General features: G+C 46.5%; 1 protein-coding gene across 1 annotated transcript in view; it reads left to right on the plus strand.

Moving 5' to 3' along the window:
* The window catches only part of LDLRAD4 (low density lipoprotein receptor class A domain containing 4), a 153,685-nt gene extending 141,987 nt beyond the window's left edge, over window positions 1-11,698 (plus strand). The window contains 3 exon segments of the mRNA XM_081561781.1: window positions 9,683-9,733; window positions 11,073-11,541; window positions 11,544-11,698. Of these exon segments, the coding sequence (XP_081417907.1) occupies window positions 9,683-9,733; window positions 11,073-11,541; window positions 11,544-11,602 (579 nt within the window). The 3' untranslated portion in view covers window positions 11,603-11,698.
* Window positions 11,699-19,859: the final 8,161 nt, after the last annotated feature.

Genomic DNA, 19,859 nt, shown 5'->3' on the forward strand with positions numbered 1-19,859 from the left:
GCAGCCAGAGCCTGGGAAAGAGTGGGACTGCTGGGTGCTGCCCCCAGACCCACAGGGACAGGGACCTGCAGGTCACCCCTGAGGGAGGCCTCTCCCCCGCTTTCCCTCGTCCTCCACATCCCCTTCCTGCCGCGTTTCCTCCCTGAGTCCCCGTGCCGGGCAGGTGTGTCCCAGGGCTTGGGTTTTTCTTCTGATCAAACCAGGGAGGTGTGAATACCACTCCCAGAGGTTTCACAAACTCATAATGCACGTTTACGCAGTGACCAGAAACCGTTCAGGCCCAGGCCAGAGCTCCGTTTCATGTCTAGCCGGGACACGGACACAGATGGGATCCCGGAGTGCTGGGGGTCGCTGCCCAGGAACGTGTCCCCCACCTGGCGGCACTTCTTCCCTCTGATTACCACCTCTTCCCTTAGGGCTCCTGAGAGGTGCCACCTCCCTTCACGTGGCTCTGGGAGAACAGTGTGATCTGCTCACACTCAGGGTCCCACCGGGGACCATCTGTGGCTGTCACGGTGTGGGAATGGTGCTGTAGTGATGCTCTGGGCCTGAGCGCACCCCCTCCACCCTGCCCCATCCTCCCTAGGGCCCCTTCGGTAAGCGCACTGATGCTGCTAATACACGTAGGTCTCCTGGCTGCAATGACGAGAGCCTTTGCCTGCCATTCCCCAAGCTAGGAGTGTCCACAGGGAACCTGCCTCATCAGAGGGTCTTGGTGTGGGCTCTGCCTGCCTTCGTTCCCTGGGTCATTGAGTGGACGTGGGCCTGGTACCCACCAGTCAAAGAAACGTCACAGCAAACCCCAGCCTCCCCCCATCAGCAGTGCTATGGCTATTCTTGGTGGTATTTTCTGTCTTTGGGGAGGCCATGGGTCTCCAGAGGCCATTTGTATGTGGGGAGGGGTGCACAGCAGGAGGCTGTAAACTGTAGGAGTGTGTGGGGTGAGGCAGCTTCAAGGTGCCCTTCTGGGTGCCCCAGCATCCAGCCAGCCTCCCCACAAGGGGCCTAGAGGGGCCGGGCTCCCCATGGCGTCGTGTGGTTTGTGCTTCTTTGGAGGTGGCCAGGGTTTGAAGGTGCGGTGCCTGCTGTCTGCATCCCAGAAGCCCCTGTGCCTGCTTTTGGCAGCTGGTGGGTGTGGTGCGCCCCCTGCCGGCCTTCCCGTGCATGAGCATCCAGGGCTTTGAGCCAGTGCGTTGATGGGACTCCCGCACTTCTGTGGGCCTTTTGGCCCATTTGTTTTGGAACCGTGTGAGGTCTCCACAACCATGTTAGTAAAGAGTGTGTTTATTTTAAAGTGGTGTGAGAAGGGCTGGGCATCTAATTTATCACCTTCTAGAAGGTTTGGTTTAACACTATTGGTTAATGTTATTTTTATATATTCCTTGGGGGAAGAGTTGATAGTCAACGTGGAACAGTGAAGCCCAGTAGTCGGGTTTTGTTTTTGAGGAGAGGCTGAACGTGTAGATGTTCTGATGTGGTTGAGGAAACTTGACTCCCTTTCTGCCCTAATGTGCTTTCCCTTTATCCAGAAGGGAAAGGCAAGCTGGGACCTCAGTAGCTTTGACAGCCCGGGTTCTCACAGAGAGCCGTCTGGGAAAAGGTGGGTTGGATCAGTGGCCCCTTTGGGCCTAGCTTGCTCAGTTTTGGAGGGTTTGCTTTGTGCAGTCATAGCCCTTTCCTCATGTGGCCTCTTGCTGCCCCCAAGGCCTGTGGGAGGACACACTTCTTTGCCAAGGGAGGGACAGATGGAGGCTGTTTTGGCAAGACTAGTGAGCCTGCATCACCACAGTGTCCCTGAAACGCCGTTCCAGGGGGCCAGGGCAGTAGGAGGGACCAGCGCTAAATTTGGTGGAAGCAGCCATTTCTGGATGAAAATGAAAAAGAGCTATCCATCAATTGGCTGCAGTTAAGAGAAAAGGAAATGCTTCAGTAGTGGTAGCAGCAGTAAGTGGGTTCGTGATAAAAAGCCATGTCTTCTTTCTGAGGGTATCTGCCCTTAGTACTTAGAAGCATTTTTTTTTTAATTTAGTTATTTTTGGCTGCAACACTGGATCTTCATTGCTGTGCAGTGGGCTTTCTCTAGTTGTGGCGCGTGGGTTTCTCATTGCAGTGGCTTCTCCTGTTGTGAAGCACTGGCTTTAGTTGCTCCAGCTTCAGTAGTTGTAGCTTGTGGGCTCTATAGGGGCTGAGTAGTTGTGGCACATGGGCTTAGTTGCTTCATGGCATGTAGAATCTTCTGGACCAGGGATCAAATCCATGTCCCCTGCTTTGGCAGGCAGATTATTATCCACTGCTCCATCAGGGAATCCCTATAGAGCCTGGTTTATGTGAGTTTGGAACTTTCTTATTTGTTCTCTGAGGATGGATTTGATTTTTGGTACCAGCCAAAATCCATTTAGAGTTAAATCTCAAGATGCAGTTTATCTAGTTACTGATACGATTTTGGTGCAAAGTCAAGTGTGACCATTAGTAAGCCTGATGTTGTTCAGGCTACAAGCTGATGCTGCAGAGAAAGGCCAGGAAGGTCCCAGGAGGGGGTGGTGGACAGAAGCCTGGTCCCTGTTGTTAAGGCTCTTGTGATAAGGCTATGCTCCTGTGTTACTTTTGCTCATCTGTTGGTAAAGTTTGCTTTTACTTAGTCCTTAAAAATTGATGTGGTTTGTTCTGGGGAAGAAAAGTGTTCTCTGAATTATATTGATTCTGAGTGGCCCCTGTTGGGGAGGCTGACCTGGGGATCTAAGGGAGGTGGCTAGGGGGTCTCTGCTCCTCCCCCACCAGCTCCACTGTGGGAAGACAGGTGCCCTGAAAGGAGGCTCACAGTGTTTGGCCCTGAGCATTCTAGTTCCCAGGCTGCTTCCTCTGGAAGCCTGACTGCTCACTGGCTCTGCCCCCAGCCCAGGAGGCGTCACAGTCCTCCTCTTGGGTTTGATTCTGGGCCTATAGGCTTCCTCTAGCTGTTGATTGTTCTGGACAATAAAGGAGTCCCTTTGTTTTCCTCCCAGGAGAACTTCCTTCATGGTTTTGTCTTTCCCTTAGGGGATGTGCTCTACATTGAATCAAGTTGGGAGAGAAGTAGTCTTGAGAAGTCGGATGATGGATGCCCAAGGTGGATAAGGGAAAGTGCTGGAGAGGACAGTCACCAGCACCTAAGCTGTTAGTGTGGCCTGGGTGGAAAAGTCAGTCAATCTGTCTGGGAAAAGAGAAGAAACAAGAGAAAATGGACTTTTGTTGTTGTTCGGTTGCTAAGTTGTGTCTGACTCTTTGCAACCCCATGAATGCCATGCCATGCTTCTCTGTCCATCAGTATCTCCCTGAGTTTGCTCAAACTCACGTCCATTGAGTTGGTGATGCCATCCAACCATCTCATCCTCTGTCATCCTTCTCCTGTCCTCAGTCTTTCTCAGCATCAGAGTCTTTTTCAGTGAGTCATCTCTTTGCATCAGGTGGTCAAAGTATTGGAGCTTCAGCTTCAGCATCAGTCCTTCCAGTGAATATTCAGGGTTGATTTGCTTTAGGTTTGACTGGTTTGATCTCCTTATAGTCCAAGGGACTCTCAAGAGTCTTCTGCAGCACCACAGCTCAAAAGCATCAATTCTTCGGCACTCAGCCTTCTTTATCAGATGGCAAAGTTGTTGCTAAATACCCAAACATCAGTTTTAGCTGTGTTTTTCATCCTGGAATAGGGAGTAAAATAAAATTTCAAATATTTGAGGCCATATGATAATGTTCATTTGCTGTGGGAAACCCTTGGGTAGAAACTGAAATATCCAGCAGTGATCTTACTTTATACAAACTGGCTATGTCACCTCTAGCTAGCCATGTACCTTCCTTGGGCCTCAGTTTCCTCCCATCCAAAATGAGTGAGAATTGGCTCAGATCAGAGACCTTCAGATTGTCTGACCACTTTAACCAAATGTGTAGGAAAGACATACCACTTAAATTGATACCGCTTAGACATACCACTTAGCTCTTCAAGAGGCTGCAACTCACAGTATGGAAAACAGTGTACTGGGTGTTTCCAGTGCCCAAATCTGATGATCCCTGTGGTCCTCTGTGTATTGAAAGGAGAGTTTAGCTGAGAGCTACACCAAGAACATTTGGGGCATGGGGTGGTCTCATGTGGTCACAGTGCCCATGGCCCCAAGGCAGCAAGTGGGCTTCAGCCACAGCTCACAGCACCAGCCAGTGAGTCGTGGTCACAGATGACTCTCTTTCAGTGCTATAAGGATAGTACCCTTTGGGTGGAAAAAAAACTAAGAGATACAGACAAAAAAAGAGTATTAGTACTTTGACCACTTGTATATCAACATATTGAAAAACCATATAACCCAGATGAAATGGACAGATTCTTAGAAACTCCCTCCTAAGACTGAGTCCTGAAGAAAGAGAAAATATGAATTGATCTTTAACTAGTAAGGAGATTGAATCAATAATCAAAGACCTCCCAACAAAGAAATTTCCTAGACTAAATGGCTTAACTGGTGAATTCTATAAAACATTCAAAGAATTGACACCAGTCCTCAGACTCCTCCCCCAAAATTGAAAAGGATGAAACACTTTTCGAACTCTTTTCATAGGCCAGCATTGCCCCAGTACCAAAACCAGACAAAGACACAACAGGAAAAGAAACCAATGGCCAACATCCCAAATAAACATTGATGCAGAAATCCTCAACAGCACTAACAAATGAGAATTCAGCAGCATAATAAAAGGATTATATCACCATGACCAAGTGGGGTTTATTTCTGGAATGCATGGAGGGTTCCACATTATGAAATCTATCTAATTCACCTCATTAACAGAGTGAAAGGAAAAAAACTACATGATTGTTTCATTGATACAAGAAAAGTATCTAACATAATTCAACACCCTTTCATAATAAAAACATTCAGCAAACTAAGATACAAGGAAACTACCTCAGCATAATAAAGTCATCTATGAAAAGCCCACCGTGAACACAGTATACAACAGTGAATGACTGATAGCTTCCCTGTCAGATCTGGAACAAGGAAGGGATGCATGTGTGCTTTCACCACTTCTATCCAACATAGTATTTAAATTTTAGCTGGAGCAACAAGGCAAGAAAAGAAATAAAAGGCATCTCAGTAAGAAAGGAAAAAGTAAACTTACCTCTCTTTGTAGATGACATGATATGTAAGAAAACCCTAAGCATTCCAATTAACTAATAAACAAAAACTCTACTAGAACTAATAAGTTCAGCAAAGTTGCAGGACACAATATCAGCCTCCTAAAATTAGTTGTGTTTGTTTACACTAACAACGAACAGTCCAAAAAGAAATTAAGAAAACAGTTCAGTTTACAATAGCATCAAACAGAATAAAATACTTAGGAGTAAACTTAACCAAGAATATGAAAGGTTTGTACTGAGAACTATATAGTGCTGCTGAAAGAAAATTATTCTCAAGTAAATGGAAAGGTATCTTGGGTTCATGGACCAAAAGACTTGATACTGTTAAGATGTCAGTACTACCGAGAGCAATCCACAGAGTCAGTATGATCCCTCTCAAAATCACAGCAATGTTTTTCTGCAGAAATAGAAAAGCCCATCCTGAAATTCATGTGCTGTCACAAGGTACTCCCACCCCCACCCATAGCCAAAATAATATTGAAAAAGAATAACGAAGCTGCAAATTGCATACTTCTTGATTTCAAAAATTACCAGAAAGCAGTAAAGACAAACATTTAGACCAACAGGATAGAAGACAGAGCCTGGAAATAAACTCCCCATATATGGTCAGAGGGGCTTCCCTTGTAGCTTAGTTGGTAACAGACTCCGCCTGCAATACAGGAGACCCGGGTTCAATTCCTGGGTCCAGAAGATCCCCTGGAGAAGAAAATTGCAACCCACTCCAGTATTCTTGCCTGGAAAATTCCATGGACAGAGGAGTCTGGTTGGCTACAGTCCATGGGGTCGCAGATTTGTTGGACATGACTTAGCGTCTCAACTACCATGAATGGTCAGATGATTTCCAACAAGGGTTCCAAAGACCATTCAAGCAGAAAGGACACTCTTAAAAAATGATGTTGGGAAAACTGGGTGTTCATTGCAAAATAATGACATTGAGCCCTTATCTGCTACCATATACAAAAAGTTAATTCAAAATGTATCAAAACCTAAATGTACGAGTTAAAACTATTAAACTCTTAATAGGGAAAAAGCTTCATGACATTGGATTTGGCAGTGGTATCTTGGATCTGTCACCAAAAGCACAGGCAACCAAAGAAAAAAAATTGGTAAATTGGACTTCAAAAATTAAAATCTTAAACTTATCACAGGACACTATCAAGACATTGAAAGGCAACTCACAGAATGGGAGAAAATATTTGCAAATCACATATCAATATTCAAAAAGTATAAAAAACTTTTATAACAAACAACAAAGTAAGTCAACGTAATTTAATTTAGGCAGATTTAAAATAGGCAAAGAACCTGAATAGATACTTCTCCAAGGAAGATAATACAGATAGCCAACAAGCACATGAGAAGAGCTCAGGATCATTAATTGTGATGGTTAATTTTATGTGTCAACTTGACTGAGCTAAGCAATGCCTGGATAAAACATTACTTTTGGGTGTGTCTGTCAGAGTCATTCCAGAAGAGAGAACCATTCGACTCAGTGGACGGAGTGAAGAAAATCTGCCCTCACCAGTGTGGGTGAGCATCATCCAATCCCTGAGGGCCTGGGTAAAAGAAGAAGGTGGAGGACGGGCAAGCTCTTTTTTCCTCTTTTTTTTTGAGCTGAGATGTTGATTTTCTCCTGCCCTTGGACATCAGAGCGCCTGGTTTTGGGGCCTTGGAAATCCAAGACATATACCAGTGGCCCCCCACCGGGTTCTCAGTCCTTCATTATTTGGACTGAATTATACCACTGGCTTTCCTGGTTTTCCATCTTACACATTGCAAATGTGGGACCTCTCTGTCTCCATGAACATGTGGCCGATGCCTATAATCAGTCTGTCTCTTGTTTCTCTGGAGAACCCTGACTTCACATACTAACCATACACAGGCCAAAACCAGAGTGAGATGCCACATCACACCCACTTGGACTGGTTATCAAGAAACTAGAAGATCAGGATTGGCAAGAAGTTAGAACCCTGTGCTCGTTGGTGAGAATGAAATGGTACCACCACTATGGGAAACAGTAGTAGTTCCCCCCGCCCCTCCACATTAAACATGGAGTTACCACATGACCCAAAAGTTCTCCTCCATGAAAAGCAGAGATTCAGAGAGAGATTTGTACACCCCCATTTACAGTAGCATTGTTCATGATGGCCAAAAGGTGGACACAACCAAGATACCTATGAGTAACAAAATACAATATGTCCCTGCAATGGATTATTACTCATCCTTAAAAAGGAAGGAAATGCTGACACTGGCTGCACCATGGTTAAGCCATAAAGTCATTATGCTCAGTGAAATAAGGACAGTATTTTATGATTCCACTTGGATGAGGTCCTTAGAACAGTCAGATTCATAGAGACAGAGGGTAGAGTGCTGGTCACCAGGGCCTCGGGTAGAAGGAATACAGAGTTGGTGTTTAGTGAGTGTGGTGTCTCAGTTGGGAAGAAGACAAATTCTGGAGATGGATGGGGCAATCAGTGCATGGAAAGTGGATGGACTTAATGCCACAGAACTATATGCTTTCAAATGATTAAAATAGTAAATGTTACATATAACTTACCACAACTTTAAAAAAGACAATTTTGATTTTCCACTCACCATCCAGCCCGAACAAAGTGCCAGATTTAAAAGGAAAAAATGCAGTCATTGTGTTTCCAGGTCTGCAGCCGGCATATCTGGATCATTGGGATGGTAAAGACAATCACTTGGAAGAGCACGTGACTTTTAATCTTTAATGTTTTAGTGTCAGGTTCAACTTGTGGGAAAGTTCCTGCCAATGTGGCTGGAGGAGTAAAATACAAAGCAGATTCCTCGAGGGTAAAGGAATCTGAAAACACACATCTTCAGCCTGTGAGATCCAGAGCTGTCCTGTCCTTTCTCCACAACATGCAGATTCCCTGGTGCCCTTTGTGGTAGCCCAAGGCCATCGTGGGCCTGGTTCCTGGTGGCCCTGCTCCCCACGGCACCCACGGGGGCATCTTTAGGTCACCAAGAGGTGCTCTGTGGACACAGACTGAGTGAACAGTTCTCACAAGCACGCAGCTAGGAGAGACGCAGTGCATATGAGCCTGGGTAGTGGTGCTGGCTTGATTTTGTTCCTGTTGCTGTAAATTCTGTAAACTGCTAACGTATTTATCAGCTTACTCTGCCGTGGTCAGAGGACCTGGCTCCCCGGGGCGTTTGCTGTGGTCGCTGTGGCGGTGGTGATGCAGACGCGTCCCTGGGGGAGCAGGCTGAGTGGCCAGAGAAGCAGGGGGAGGGGAGGTCTGGAGGGGTGGGGTTGACAGGAGGGACTGTGAGAAGCAGGGCTGGGAAGCACGTGGATTTATAAACAGAGAGGTTGATGTGAATTTGGTGGAATACAGGAATGAGTGTGTACAGGGCTTGGTGTGGATCTTTTTCAGGCATTTTTCCAGTTTTGCTAATTTCTAGGGAAATAAAACCATTGAGAATTGTTACTGCCATTTTCAGAAAATGCACCACCCTTCTCCTGGGTCCTTCCTCACCTGCTTCATTTGGTGCTGTGAGTTCTGGCCATCAGGCTGTTCCCTGTGCTTTAATCTACTGCTGTTGTCACCAAGAGTAGAATTCTGAGTCCTGAAAACTGTGGAGGGTGTTCTCTGCTGTTCTCAACGCCTGGGACTTGGACACCTGGTTAGTCACTCTGTGGCCTGTTGCCATTACATGGTTGTATAGTCAGACCTAAGGATGCCACCTGCTTGCAGTGAGGGGGGCTGTGCTGGACGCTGACCTGCAGGGAGCAGGGAAGGTCACCTTTGCCTCTGAAGGTCACCTTTGCCTCTGAAGGTCACCTTCGCCTCCTGGGTCTGCCTGTGGTCACTTTCAGGTCACAGGAGGCTATGATGGCAGATCATGTGTGCATATTCTTTTGGAATCCAAAAATGTAGGCACTACCCTCGCTCTGATGTAGTTCTTATCAGTTACAACAGCCCAGCAGACCCTGCTTAGCCAACAATGAGTTCAGAAGGGATACCACATGGAAATACTCTGTTGACAAGTTCATGGTCTTGGAAGTGATCCTTAGTCATGCCTATTGTTTGCTTGAAACCTTGTCAGTCTGGCCAAACATTTGTGAAAAAAGATACTACAACTCAATCTCAGGTTCCACGTACCTTGTGAATGTTTGTACTGAAGAATCAGTTCATTGGAAGACGCCCAGAGGGCTCTTAGGTTTGGGAAACTCAGTTTTCAGTTTGAAAGCCCACTGGTGTGGACGGGCAGTGCTTTCCTTCTGCCAGTTAACGCAGGGCAGCCCCAGCTCAGAAGGTTTGATAGCAGAGTTGCACACACACGCGGGAAGATTGAGAGACTCCAGACCTGTCTCAAGGCTACTGTGGGGAGATCTGTTGTACTTGTGGCCACAGCTTTCCTCGAGGTGTAGATTAAGGGCTGAGGCTTTGTGGTCCTGGGTGTTAAACAGCCTGTGTTCAGCGGAGTGTGTGGGATCCCTTAGCTTTGGGTGCTGCTGCATGAAACTAATTATCTTCCTATGATGTCCACTCCCTGCTCCCCACCCAGGAAGGGCGCCTGTGGCCTTCAGATGGCTCTGAACCTCGGCCCACCTCAGAGGTAAGGGATTGGACATTGGCGATGTGTGGGTGGCAGGAGATGAACAAGATTGGTGGAAGGGTTGAATGTGTCAGCACAAAGACTAAGATGTGTGCCAATAACATGGTTTAAGAGGTGGGGGAGGGACTTCCCCGATGGTCTAGTGGTATTAAGACTTCACCTTCCAATGCAAGGGGTTTGATCCCTGGCCGGGGAGCTAGGATCCCACATGCCTGGAGGCCAATATAACCAAAACATGGAAGTGTTGTAACAAATTCAGTAAAGACTTAGTATGATCGGGAAGGGGCTTTCTAGGTGGTGCAGTGGTAAAGAATCTGCCTGCCAATGCAGGTTCGATCCCTGGGTGGGGAAGATCCCCTCAAGTAGGAAATGACAACCCACTCCAGTATTCCTCCCTGAAAAATTCCATGGACAGAGGAGCCTGGTGGACCACAGTCCATGGGGCTGCAAAGAGTTGGACATGACTGAGCATGCACACACATACAATTGGGAAAATAAGTTTTTTGCCTTTAAGTTAAAAATATGGTATGAGAGAAGTTGATGGATGAATATGTATCTTTATATACGTATGTCTTTCCTCTAGAAGAAAATCGAATGGTGAATAAGTTATGTTAAGAAATAAAATATCTGGATTCTTTTGAGGAAAAAAAATCTATAATCATATTTACTTTGGAATATAAAACATTTTTCATGTTGGTTGCTAAAAATTACAGGAAATTTTATCCAAAAAGAAGTAACTCGAAAAGTCTAAAGCCAGAAAGAAAAAGTCACTTGTTTCATATTTTAAAGTAACTGATAGGGCAACAGGTTCCTATAAATATGTCCTAAGTTGTCCCAGCCTTGTATCTGCTCCAAGTACAGGCCTGTGAAGTTGCAACTTTCAATTACAAAGGAAATTCTGTCCCCTTCCCCACTCCTCTGAATCACAGGACTAGGAGCTGGAAGGGGCTTGAGAAAGCAGGGGGACTGTTCTTACTTTCTATAAAAAAGACTGGGACCTGGAGCAGGTCATGTGGGGGGCAGGCCTGGGGGTGGGGGCTCCTGTATTCTTCTTAACCCAGTGGGAAATGTACACATAGCACATACAATAACTCCATTAAACCTACATTTTCAGGTAACTGCAATTATCCGTTGCTGAACCATCCTGGGTTTGGCAAGGTGAGTGATGTAAGTCATTAGGAATGAGAAAACTTTTTTTTCTGGAATAGTCTTGTTTTTTTGGCGGGGGAAGTTTTCAGACGGGTGAGAACAGACCAGGCGTGAATTTCCCTGCGGCCGTCATGTCTGTGGTCATCACTGTGCTGAGAACATCTCGCAGCCGTTCCTCTCTTCCCTGCAGACCATGTATGCCCCGCGGTCCAGGGATGGGGTGACTGCCCCGCCTTTTCTCCAGAGGGATCGGTTCAGCCGCTTCCAGCCCACCTACCCCTATGTGCAGCACGAGATTGACCTTCCCCCCACCATCTCCCTGTCGGACGGGGAGGAGCCGCCTCCTTACCAGGGGCCCTGCACCCTGCAGCTCCGGGACCCTGAACAGCAGATGGAACTCAACCGAGAGTCGGTGCGGGCACCGCCCAACAGAACTGTATTTGACAGCGACTTGATAGGCGTGTCCGTGTACAATGGGGGCCCCTGCCCACCCAGCAGCAATTCAGGCGTCAGTGCCAGCACCTGCAGTAGTACTGGGAGGATGGCGGGGCCGCCCCCAGCCTACAGCGAGGCGATGGGCCACTACCCGGGCACCACTCCCTCCCACCCCCAGCACAGCGGCGCACACAGGGGGAGCAGACTGCTGCTCCAGCGGGAAGGCCCCGGAGCACGGAGCTGCCCATCCAGGGCACGGACAGGAAGCCCAGGGAGTGCGTCTGACCTGTGAGCACACCTGATGTGAGAAAAGAAATGGGAGAGTCGCAGCACAGCAGAATTCAGTAAAACAGAACAATTCTTTTCAGGGGAGCCACACGCAGAAGGGAATAGTGCAAACCTCCAGTCTGGCCACAACAGTATTCATCTGCAGCAGAGATGGGACAGGGCTGGTTTTGGTGAAGTGTGGGCATGAGAACACACAAGGTGCTTTGAAGACACCATGAAATAAAACCCACGAGGCGTTTGACTTAACTGTGAAAGCAGAGGCCAGAATGCCTGTTTTACAATTAACTGAATACAGAGGAAAATGTTATACATTATGGGGAAGGCTTGCTAGTTTGCTTTCCCCCCGAACTGTGGAACTTTTGTTTTAAAAATATGATTCCAAATTCCTGCTTTGTGTGCCAAGGTATAAAGTGAAGTCAGATGAATGCAAGGAGTTAAATCTGTGTTGTGATGCTGTGTTTTTCAAAATTGCACTATCTTCATTGTTTAACATGAGGAAGCTTTATGTGAAGTCCTGTATGTTGTTTTCTCACCTGTGCATCATTAGGCCCCACAATAATGTTCCCCCCATAACTGTGCAGGAAAGGATGTTTGGGAGGTAGCCTAACATACTGCTAACTTTCACTTGTGAAGGGAGTTATCACAGGGCATGCATCACCAAGGCACCTGCAGACTGGATGGAGCAGAGGAAACTCCCGCATCCCTGGTGGGTCGAATCCCTCCAGCCTCAGGCTGTGTGTTTTACGCCTGCATTCACACATCATACAGTGCTGCCTTAGTCCTCCAGCAGTGCAGTTTCTGCAGTAATTGATTTTTTTTTTCACTGTAGCATGAAATATACTCAGATAATACACTATTTTATGCAATAAATTGTTCAAAATGAAAGGTGGTTATTTTTATACTGTTGAAACATGTGATTTCAGTGTTTCCTGTGGTCTCTCTTTCCCTGGATAGTTGAGTTCAGGCCTGGATGGCTGATCAGTGACTCGGCAGTGACTCCCATGTGCCCGCTTGCCCCGGTGTTGCCCAACGCTGGCTGCGGGTTCTCTGTGTGTAGAAACTCTTGGGTTGAGGAAGGGACTCACATGGCCCCATATGGGAACCAGCGCCTGGGAGAGACACAGGGCTCAGAACCAGCCATGCTCCTGGGTCACTCAGCCTCTCCTGGAGACCAGAACTGGGCAGGGAGTGACTCAGAGCCTTGGGTGAAAATGAAAAGCACAACCTGCAGCTAAACTCAACTAGAAGACTAACCTTAGATCTTGTACCGTTCGTTCTCACCTGACACAGTTAACTTCCTTCTGCAGAGCATCTGCCTTTCCTGCACCCAGGTGGGGGCTTCTGTGCAGCCCCCACCTGGACTCGCAGGGTCTCTGACCTGCAGGTCCGAGTGTCCACTCAGTTTCGAGTGTTGTCATCTTGGGTGTGGTTGGCGAGGTGCCCTTGTGCCGCTGGCCCCTCTTGGCTGGTAAGTCCTGAGTTTTGTCTGGAGGATTGGAATTCTCATCCATTTCACAGTGACATCCACACAAGTAGTTGGTCTCTCTTAGAAGGAGAAAATGGTCAGCAGTTGTCACTCATGCTTCAGATCCTGTTGGGCAGTGTGCCTGCTGAGGGCCACAGTGGGAGCTCTAGGACAGAGCTCTGGGGGCCCTGACCAGAGGACCCCTCCATCCCCCTACGAGGTCAGACGGCCTTGACCACGAGCTTATGCTTGTTTGACGGAGGCTTCACCTCGAGTTGGCGGTAAATATGGGGAAGTGCCTGTCCTCCTCGTCTGCGGCAGATTGTCAGTCAGGCATCCTCCCAGGTGCAGAACGAGGAGGTTGGCTGAAAGTGTCGTCATTCCAAACTTCACCAGCACTTTTGGGAGTGGGTGAGCCCAGTCTATGGTTCTAGCTCAAAATGGTGAGTTATGCTCAGAAATTGGTAAATTTCTGCAAGTACCTGAACATCTGGCATCTGTCCACGGTACTGGCAAAACAATTATTTAATTCAAATAACTTTAATTGTCCTTTAAAACAGAGGTTGCTCTCTTTCAGCCACCCTATTAGATAACTGCCTCTAATGTAAATAGTTAAAGATGTCCGCACCTTTTAACTATTCAAAGCATGACTTGAATGGTCTCTGAGGCTCGGCCTCTGTAATGAATTAGTTTAAAAGCTGAGGTCCTAAATTGAATTAGGTCAGTCTCCCTTCCATACAAGGAGAAGGTGATTTAGGTCTCTACTCTCTCGAAGGTTGTGTGGCCTAGCATGGAAAGGAGACATGGCTCTGAAGCTGCAGCCTAGTCAGTGGGGCCTGAGGGTCCTTGTTAGACGCCAGAGACTCAGGTGACCAGGGAGCAGTGAGTGGAAGCTGGGCTCCACCGTCTTCAGCAACACCCTGGGTGTGAGCCTCGAGCAGGCCCACCTACAGGAAGATTCACGCATCTGTTGACTTTTTCAGGAAGCCTGGTGTTCCTCAGACACTGAGGTTGTCCTTTCCTACAAGAGATTTTGCTAAACAAGCCACGCATTTACAAAGTTCTTCTGTGACCAAATTTCAGTGTTTAAAAAGCTTGACAGGCCTACTCTGTCCTCCACACCACAAATACACTTGGATACATGGCCCAAACATCAGAGGAAAACATGCAAAACACAGGCAGGTTTGTCCTGAAGACACTTAAATCCACTAACTGCAGCTGGGAGAGGAGGACAGGGGCTAGTAGGAAGGGGGCAGCAGGAAACTGCGGGCCTTTCACCCTAGCACAGGGATTTGTGCTTAGATAAGCACGTCTCCAATTTCGAGTTACTGCTCTTTACCTGTATTTTATCATCTTAAGAAGAAGGGCTCCAAGGCCAACACTTTTCAGAAGCGCTCGGACCTGGCAGAATCCATTCCAGTCTCTGCCTTCCTCAGAGCCAGAGGCTGCATCCTGTCAGGCAGGCCCGGGCCTCACCTCCACCTGCTCTCTGGCGAGGGTGTCCCTGCAGACACTGGCTGGGGCTGTATGCCCCTCCAAAGCAGCTTCCGTCCGCTGCTGGCCACAAGGCTTATGTGTGTGTCAGCCTGGCTGAGACGTGGCAGCTGGGGGCTGCTCACCAAGCCTTGTGTCTGTGGTGCTGAGGCTGCTACTTGAGGTCTGCTGCTTAGAATGACAACACGTTGGTGTACCCTGCTACCCTGCATTTTTCTTAAAATTTCCAAAGCTCAGCAGTGTCGATGAAGGAAATACTGGGAAGGATACTGTTGCTGGGTGTGTGGTCTTGCAGTGACAGACCCCTGCTCCCCACTTCTTGGTGGGAGAGCAGGGACCAGGCTCCCCTTCTGCATGGTTGCCTTGGTTAGCATGGCTTTGGTGAAGTGGAGATGCATTGGCAAGTCCCCCCCAGTGTGAGGACACTGTGTCTAAAGGGGCCCAACAAAGGCAGATGAAACACCTGCTCTCACCCCAACCATGAAAGCGTCCCAGCGGCTCACCTACCTTGCGCAGATTCCTTAGAAACCAGGATCTCAGCTTAGGATATTTTATTCCCCAAGTGCTGCATCTTGGGTCTGTATTCACAGCCAGGGTTAGACGGTCATTTGCTGCTACTGCCTTTGGGTTGGCTCAGGGAGGCCTTGTGAGCAGTGCTGTCCTCAGTGTACGCGGTGCTGGGTGAGAGCTGTCCAGAGATGCAGGTGATGAAGATCCATATCCTTCCACAGAGCTCAGAGTGCAGCAATTTTTGAGTGACTGAAGTGCCACATGTTCTAACTTCAGCCGATGCGTCGTCATGCCTCACTCATAATGGTGCTTTCAGTGTCTGCCATGTATTCATTTTGTAAGGTGCTGTATATATAACTTTATATTATTCACATATCCTACCCAATGGGTGGAACAAAAACGTTGGTACTGCAATATAATGTACAGGTACCAGATTTAACAGAAATGGGATAGAACTTATGAATGCCTATGTGCTTTGTCCTCTTTTGTAAGGAAATCTGCAAGTGGATGCATACAGATTAAAGTCTATGTCATTTATTTTCTTATTAAGTATCGATATTATAACACAAGGGAAATAAGTGTGAACAAGCAAGTGCAGCCTATGTACAGCAATCAGAGTTGCATCTTTGTTGTGAAAACACTTTTTAAGAAATAAGTTTTTAAAATTCTATAGCCTTCTGTGGCCACCAGATGCTTATTTTTAACCCCTTCGAGTTCAGTTGGACCAGTATTATAGTCAGCAAAAAATGCTGATTTTTCAACTTGCTTTATGAAAACATATTCTATCTTACATTGTAGAATGAAGAGGGAGACCCAGTGAGGAATGCACTTTTCATTAAAATTGCAAAACTTTGCAAAACTTAGGTCAGAGTGAGCACAGTGGCCTGCAGCAAGGATTGTGCAATCTAGATGCATTTGTGACCATTTGTCTCTCTGTGCCTTTTTGACAAATGGAAGCTGTGAACCGTTGAATGAGCAGTGTTTGCAGAAAAATAACTCTGGACAAACCAGTCCACTTGAGAAGACCCCATTCTCAGAAAAATGTCTGTTACGGGTTATAATGAGCAGACTGGCAGTCAGCCAGCTGAGTAGTCTTATATCCCTTCCCTTTGATGTCTCCTGGTGATAACTACCCCAGAACCAAACTAGGCTTTGCCAATGACCAGGGACCACGTCATTCCCCCTGAGAAAGCATCTACTTCCAGCTCTGGCGATTCTGACAGTGACCTTTGTGTTTATCTTCTAATAGTCAAAAAAGAAAGAAATGACAACATTCACTAAAACCACTGATGAAACTGTGGCTGTGGGCCTCCTTCCGAGTTCTGTCTGTGGAGGTCATTGGTGAAATTCTGCCCCTCTGATCCATACTTCCAGTTTATTCTGTCATCAGAGGATGTTAACTCTAGTTTTTTATTTGTTCTGCAGTGTGTGTTCTGATTTGAAAAGCACGACGGAATCATACTCTTGTCCACAAAATAAGTACTGACTCTCCTTAAACTGAAAGTGCCTCTGTAGCTCTTGATGCTAACAGACCAGAGGTCAGTCCTTCAGCTATGCTTTTCAGGGGCCACAAGATGATGAGGGTCTGTGTTTTCTGCAGCCACAGACCCTACTGTCTACTCACTGCTAGCAGCAGGGTCCTGGTGGTTCAAGCCAAGGGTGGAGGCTCCTCCCTGTCAGAACCACCCTGCCACCCCAAGGCTCCACCTTTGGGAGGACGCTGAGCAGGATGTCCAAAGCACTAAACCTGGTACACAGCATGGCTTCCTTTCTACAGGACTAATCGAGGCTTAAACTTTACTGTTAATGATGTTGGTTCATTTTAATGTGCTTGCTGCTGTATTACTATTCTTCATTTCATGGCTTTCAAAAATCACATTTTCTGATACAAAAGCTATTTTTAAATATGTGTAATACTATTAATAGCATTTAGTTCACTTTCACTAGGCTGCTTTATAATGACAAGTACAGCTGTATCTGAACTTTTCAATAGTCATAGGTTCAATATCATAGGTTCACATGACCTATGATAATCCCAAGTTATGAAGTCTTTTTTAAACAGCCATTTGTGCTTACTGTTCAACATAATTCCCAGTCATACACAGAGAAAGATTTCCAGCTGTTTTGTGCCTGCCTCTCTAACTGAGCGATGATACAGTTCCTAGACCCAAGGTCTGTAACCGCAATCCTTAAAGGACGATGATGCTCTAGTGCTGTGTTATGAAATCAGCCCTTTCTTTTTTTAATGCTGTGGTTGAACTGCAGCTTAAAATCATTAAAAATAATCAGTGATACACGTGTCTCCTGTTTTGTTTTGTTTTTTACAGAAAATCTTTCACAATATATGTTGGCCAGGGGTGGTGGGGACCATAAGTACTTAAAAAATTGTCTCAGAAATGTTTCTTATGCTTCCCACATAACCATCCCGTTTGGTTCTTATTCTTACTTTTCAGAAATCATTATATTCTGCTATAAACAACACTGGCAGATCACATCATACAGTTCTGGTTTTGGCAGATCACATCATACAGTTCTGGTTTCTACACAGAACATTCAGGGACTGTCACCTGACAGGTGTCACTTCAGGCTTCTGGACACTGTCACAAACTGGAATCAACTCAGCAGAAAACATGAATGAAACAGGAACTGTTCAGCAGATGCCCTCAGAGGCTGAGGTCGTTTGTATCAGAAGTTTTCAGTTCGTGATGATGGAGCAAAAGGAATTCAAGATTCCTTCACTGAGAGATGAGAATGATACCTCTAAGCTCCAAGTAAGGACATAGATTCACAGATCACATGATTGAGAATGTAAAAAACCTCATACAATCCACCAAAAGTGAAGTGTAAATGTTAGTCGTTCAGTCGTGTCCAACTTTTTGCAACCCATGGACTGTGGCCCACCAGACTCCTCTGTCCATAGACTTCTCCAAGCAAGAATACTGAAGTGTGTATAACTGAGTTTAGCTTGATTGCAGGGGAAAAAATTAATATAAAAAATTAATATATTTTTGCATTTCTATACATTAGTACATGAACTCTGGAAAATGAAATCTTTAAATACCATTTAAATAACTGCCTGGGCCCAAAACTCTAGTTATAAACTCATTTTTGTTTTGGTCACACCATGTGGCTTGCGGGATCTTCGTTCCCTGACCAGGGGTTAAACCTGGGCCATGGCAGTGAAAGCACAGAGTCTTAATCACTAGACTGCCAAGGAGCTTCTATAACACTCATTTCAGATTCTGAAATAGTTTTTTAGATTATTTTGGAAAGGGGATTAGAAAACTATGAGGAGGAAATTAGCTGTAAGGAAAGGATTTCTTTCTCTTAAAATAGCAAATAGTCACTGACAAACCACTTTATGCTATTGAATACATTTTATAATCTCTTACTGAGCAGTTATTTAAGAAAATTTAAAGACTATTCCCCAAACTTATAACCCTCAGTGAAGTAAGACCAATATATAAACTTTGCTCACAGTTGGGCTTGATTCCTACTGGACTGGGTTCAGTAAATCCATTTCTATGTGAGGTTGCCTGGTTGGCTGGGTCTAAGGTGTGGGTGCAGATTACCTCGAGCTGCTCCAGAGGTGGCAGGAGATGGTCAGAGTGGGCCCACTGGTGTCCATCGAGGCAGCAGGGCTCTGCATAGCCCTGAGGAACGAGAGCCTGTGCTGGAGGACAGCAGGCAGGATGCTGATCTCCATCATCGGGGGCCTGTGGGACCCCTTCCTGCAGCCCTGCTGGCTATGCTTTGGAAGACTCTGAAGATTACAAAAGTCCCAGGCCGAAAGCAGACAAGAGGCTGGGAAGCTGCTGGGGGCCCAGGAGCTGTCCGTCGGGCTGGAGCTGAAGCACTGGAGGCCAAGGAACCCCACATGGGTTCTCCAAAGCCCAGGTACTGCTTGCTGCCCGGCCAGGGAAGGAAATGCCAAGGTTTGGACCTGCCATTTTCCGCTCAGGTTACACTCAGCACAAGATGTGACAGAGCCCAACACCTCCCTCCTTGGCGGGCAATGCGCTCCGTCCCCCACTCCTCCCCATACGTGGGGAGATCCCACTCCACTTTGGGGGCTGCACTGGACCCCAGACCCACCCCCACCCCCCAGTCTCTGGCTCTCTTGGACTGACTTCTGTTCATTGCATCATTTGTGAAACAGCAGAGCTGCCAACTGCTAAGGACTAGCAACTCAGGCAGCCCTCTCACTGCACCTTCAGGAGACATCTTTTAAAAGAAAAAAAAAAATGGTGTGCTCGAGAGAAACCTCCAGAACCTTCAGCGATCCACTCACAGTGGCCTTGGAACAGACACTTTGACTCTCTATGACACTTGCACAACAAACTGTTACTTAAGACATCACAGTTAAAGATCTTTCATTATAGTGTTTTGACATTTTGCTTTGAAAGAGCTGCTGCTGCTAAGTCGCTTCAGTCGTGTCCGACTCTGTGCGACCCCATAGGCGGCAGCCCACCAGGCTCCCCCATCCCTAGATGTATCTAATATACGACTTGTCTCTTTTCTTTAAATACCTCTTCTACCCAAATTGTTAAGATCTTTGTAAAATTCCTGGAATTACCTCCTAATACCACTGAAATAAGACAGCCAATAGCTCTATATCTTACTGGAGCATAAAGGACTACAGTAACATCTTCTGTCCATAAATAAACAGAAGGTAGATTCTAAAACTAAAGACTATATTTGAAGGCATAGTCTTATTATTTTCACTAGTGGCAGGAAGGTGACCTTAATACATGTACTTTTTTTTCCCTTTGTTGGAAGCTGCAA

Source organism: Giraffa tippelskirchi, chromosome 14, assembly GCF_054371585.1.
Source record: "Giraffa tippelskirchi isolate mGirTip1 chromosome 14, T2T-mGirTip1v1.2.pri, whole genome shotgun sequence".
In the NCBI taxonomy this organism is placed as follows: Eukaryota; Metazoa; Chordata; class Mammalia; order Artiodactyla; family Giraffidae; genus Giraffa; species Giraffa tippelskirchi.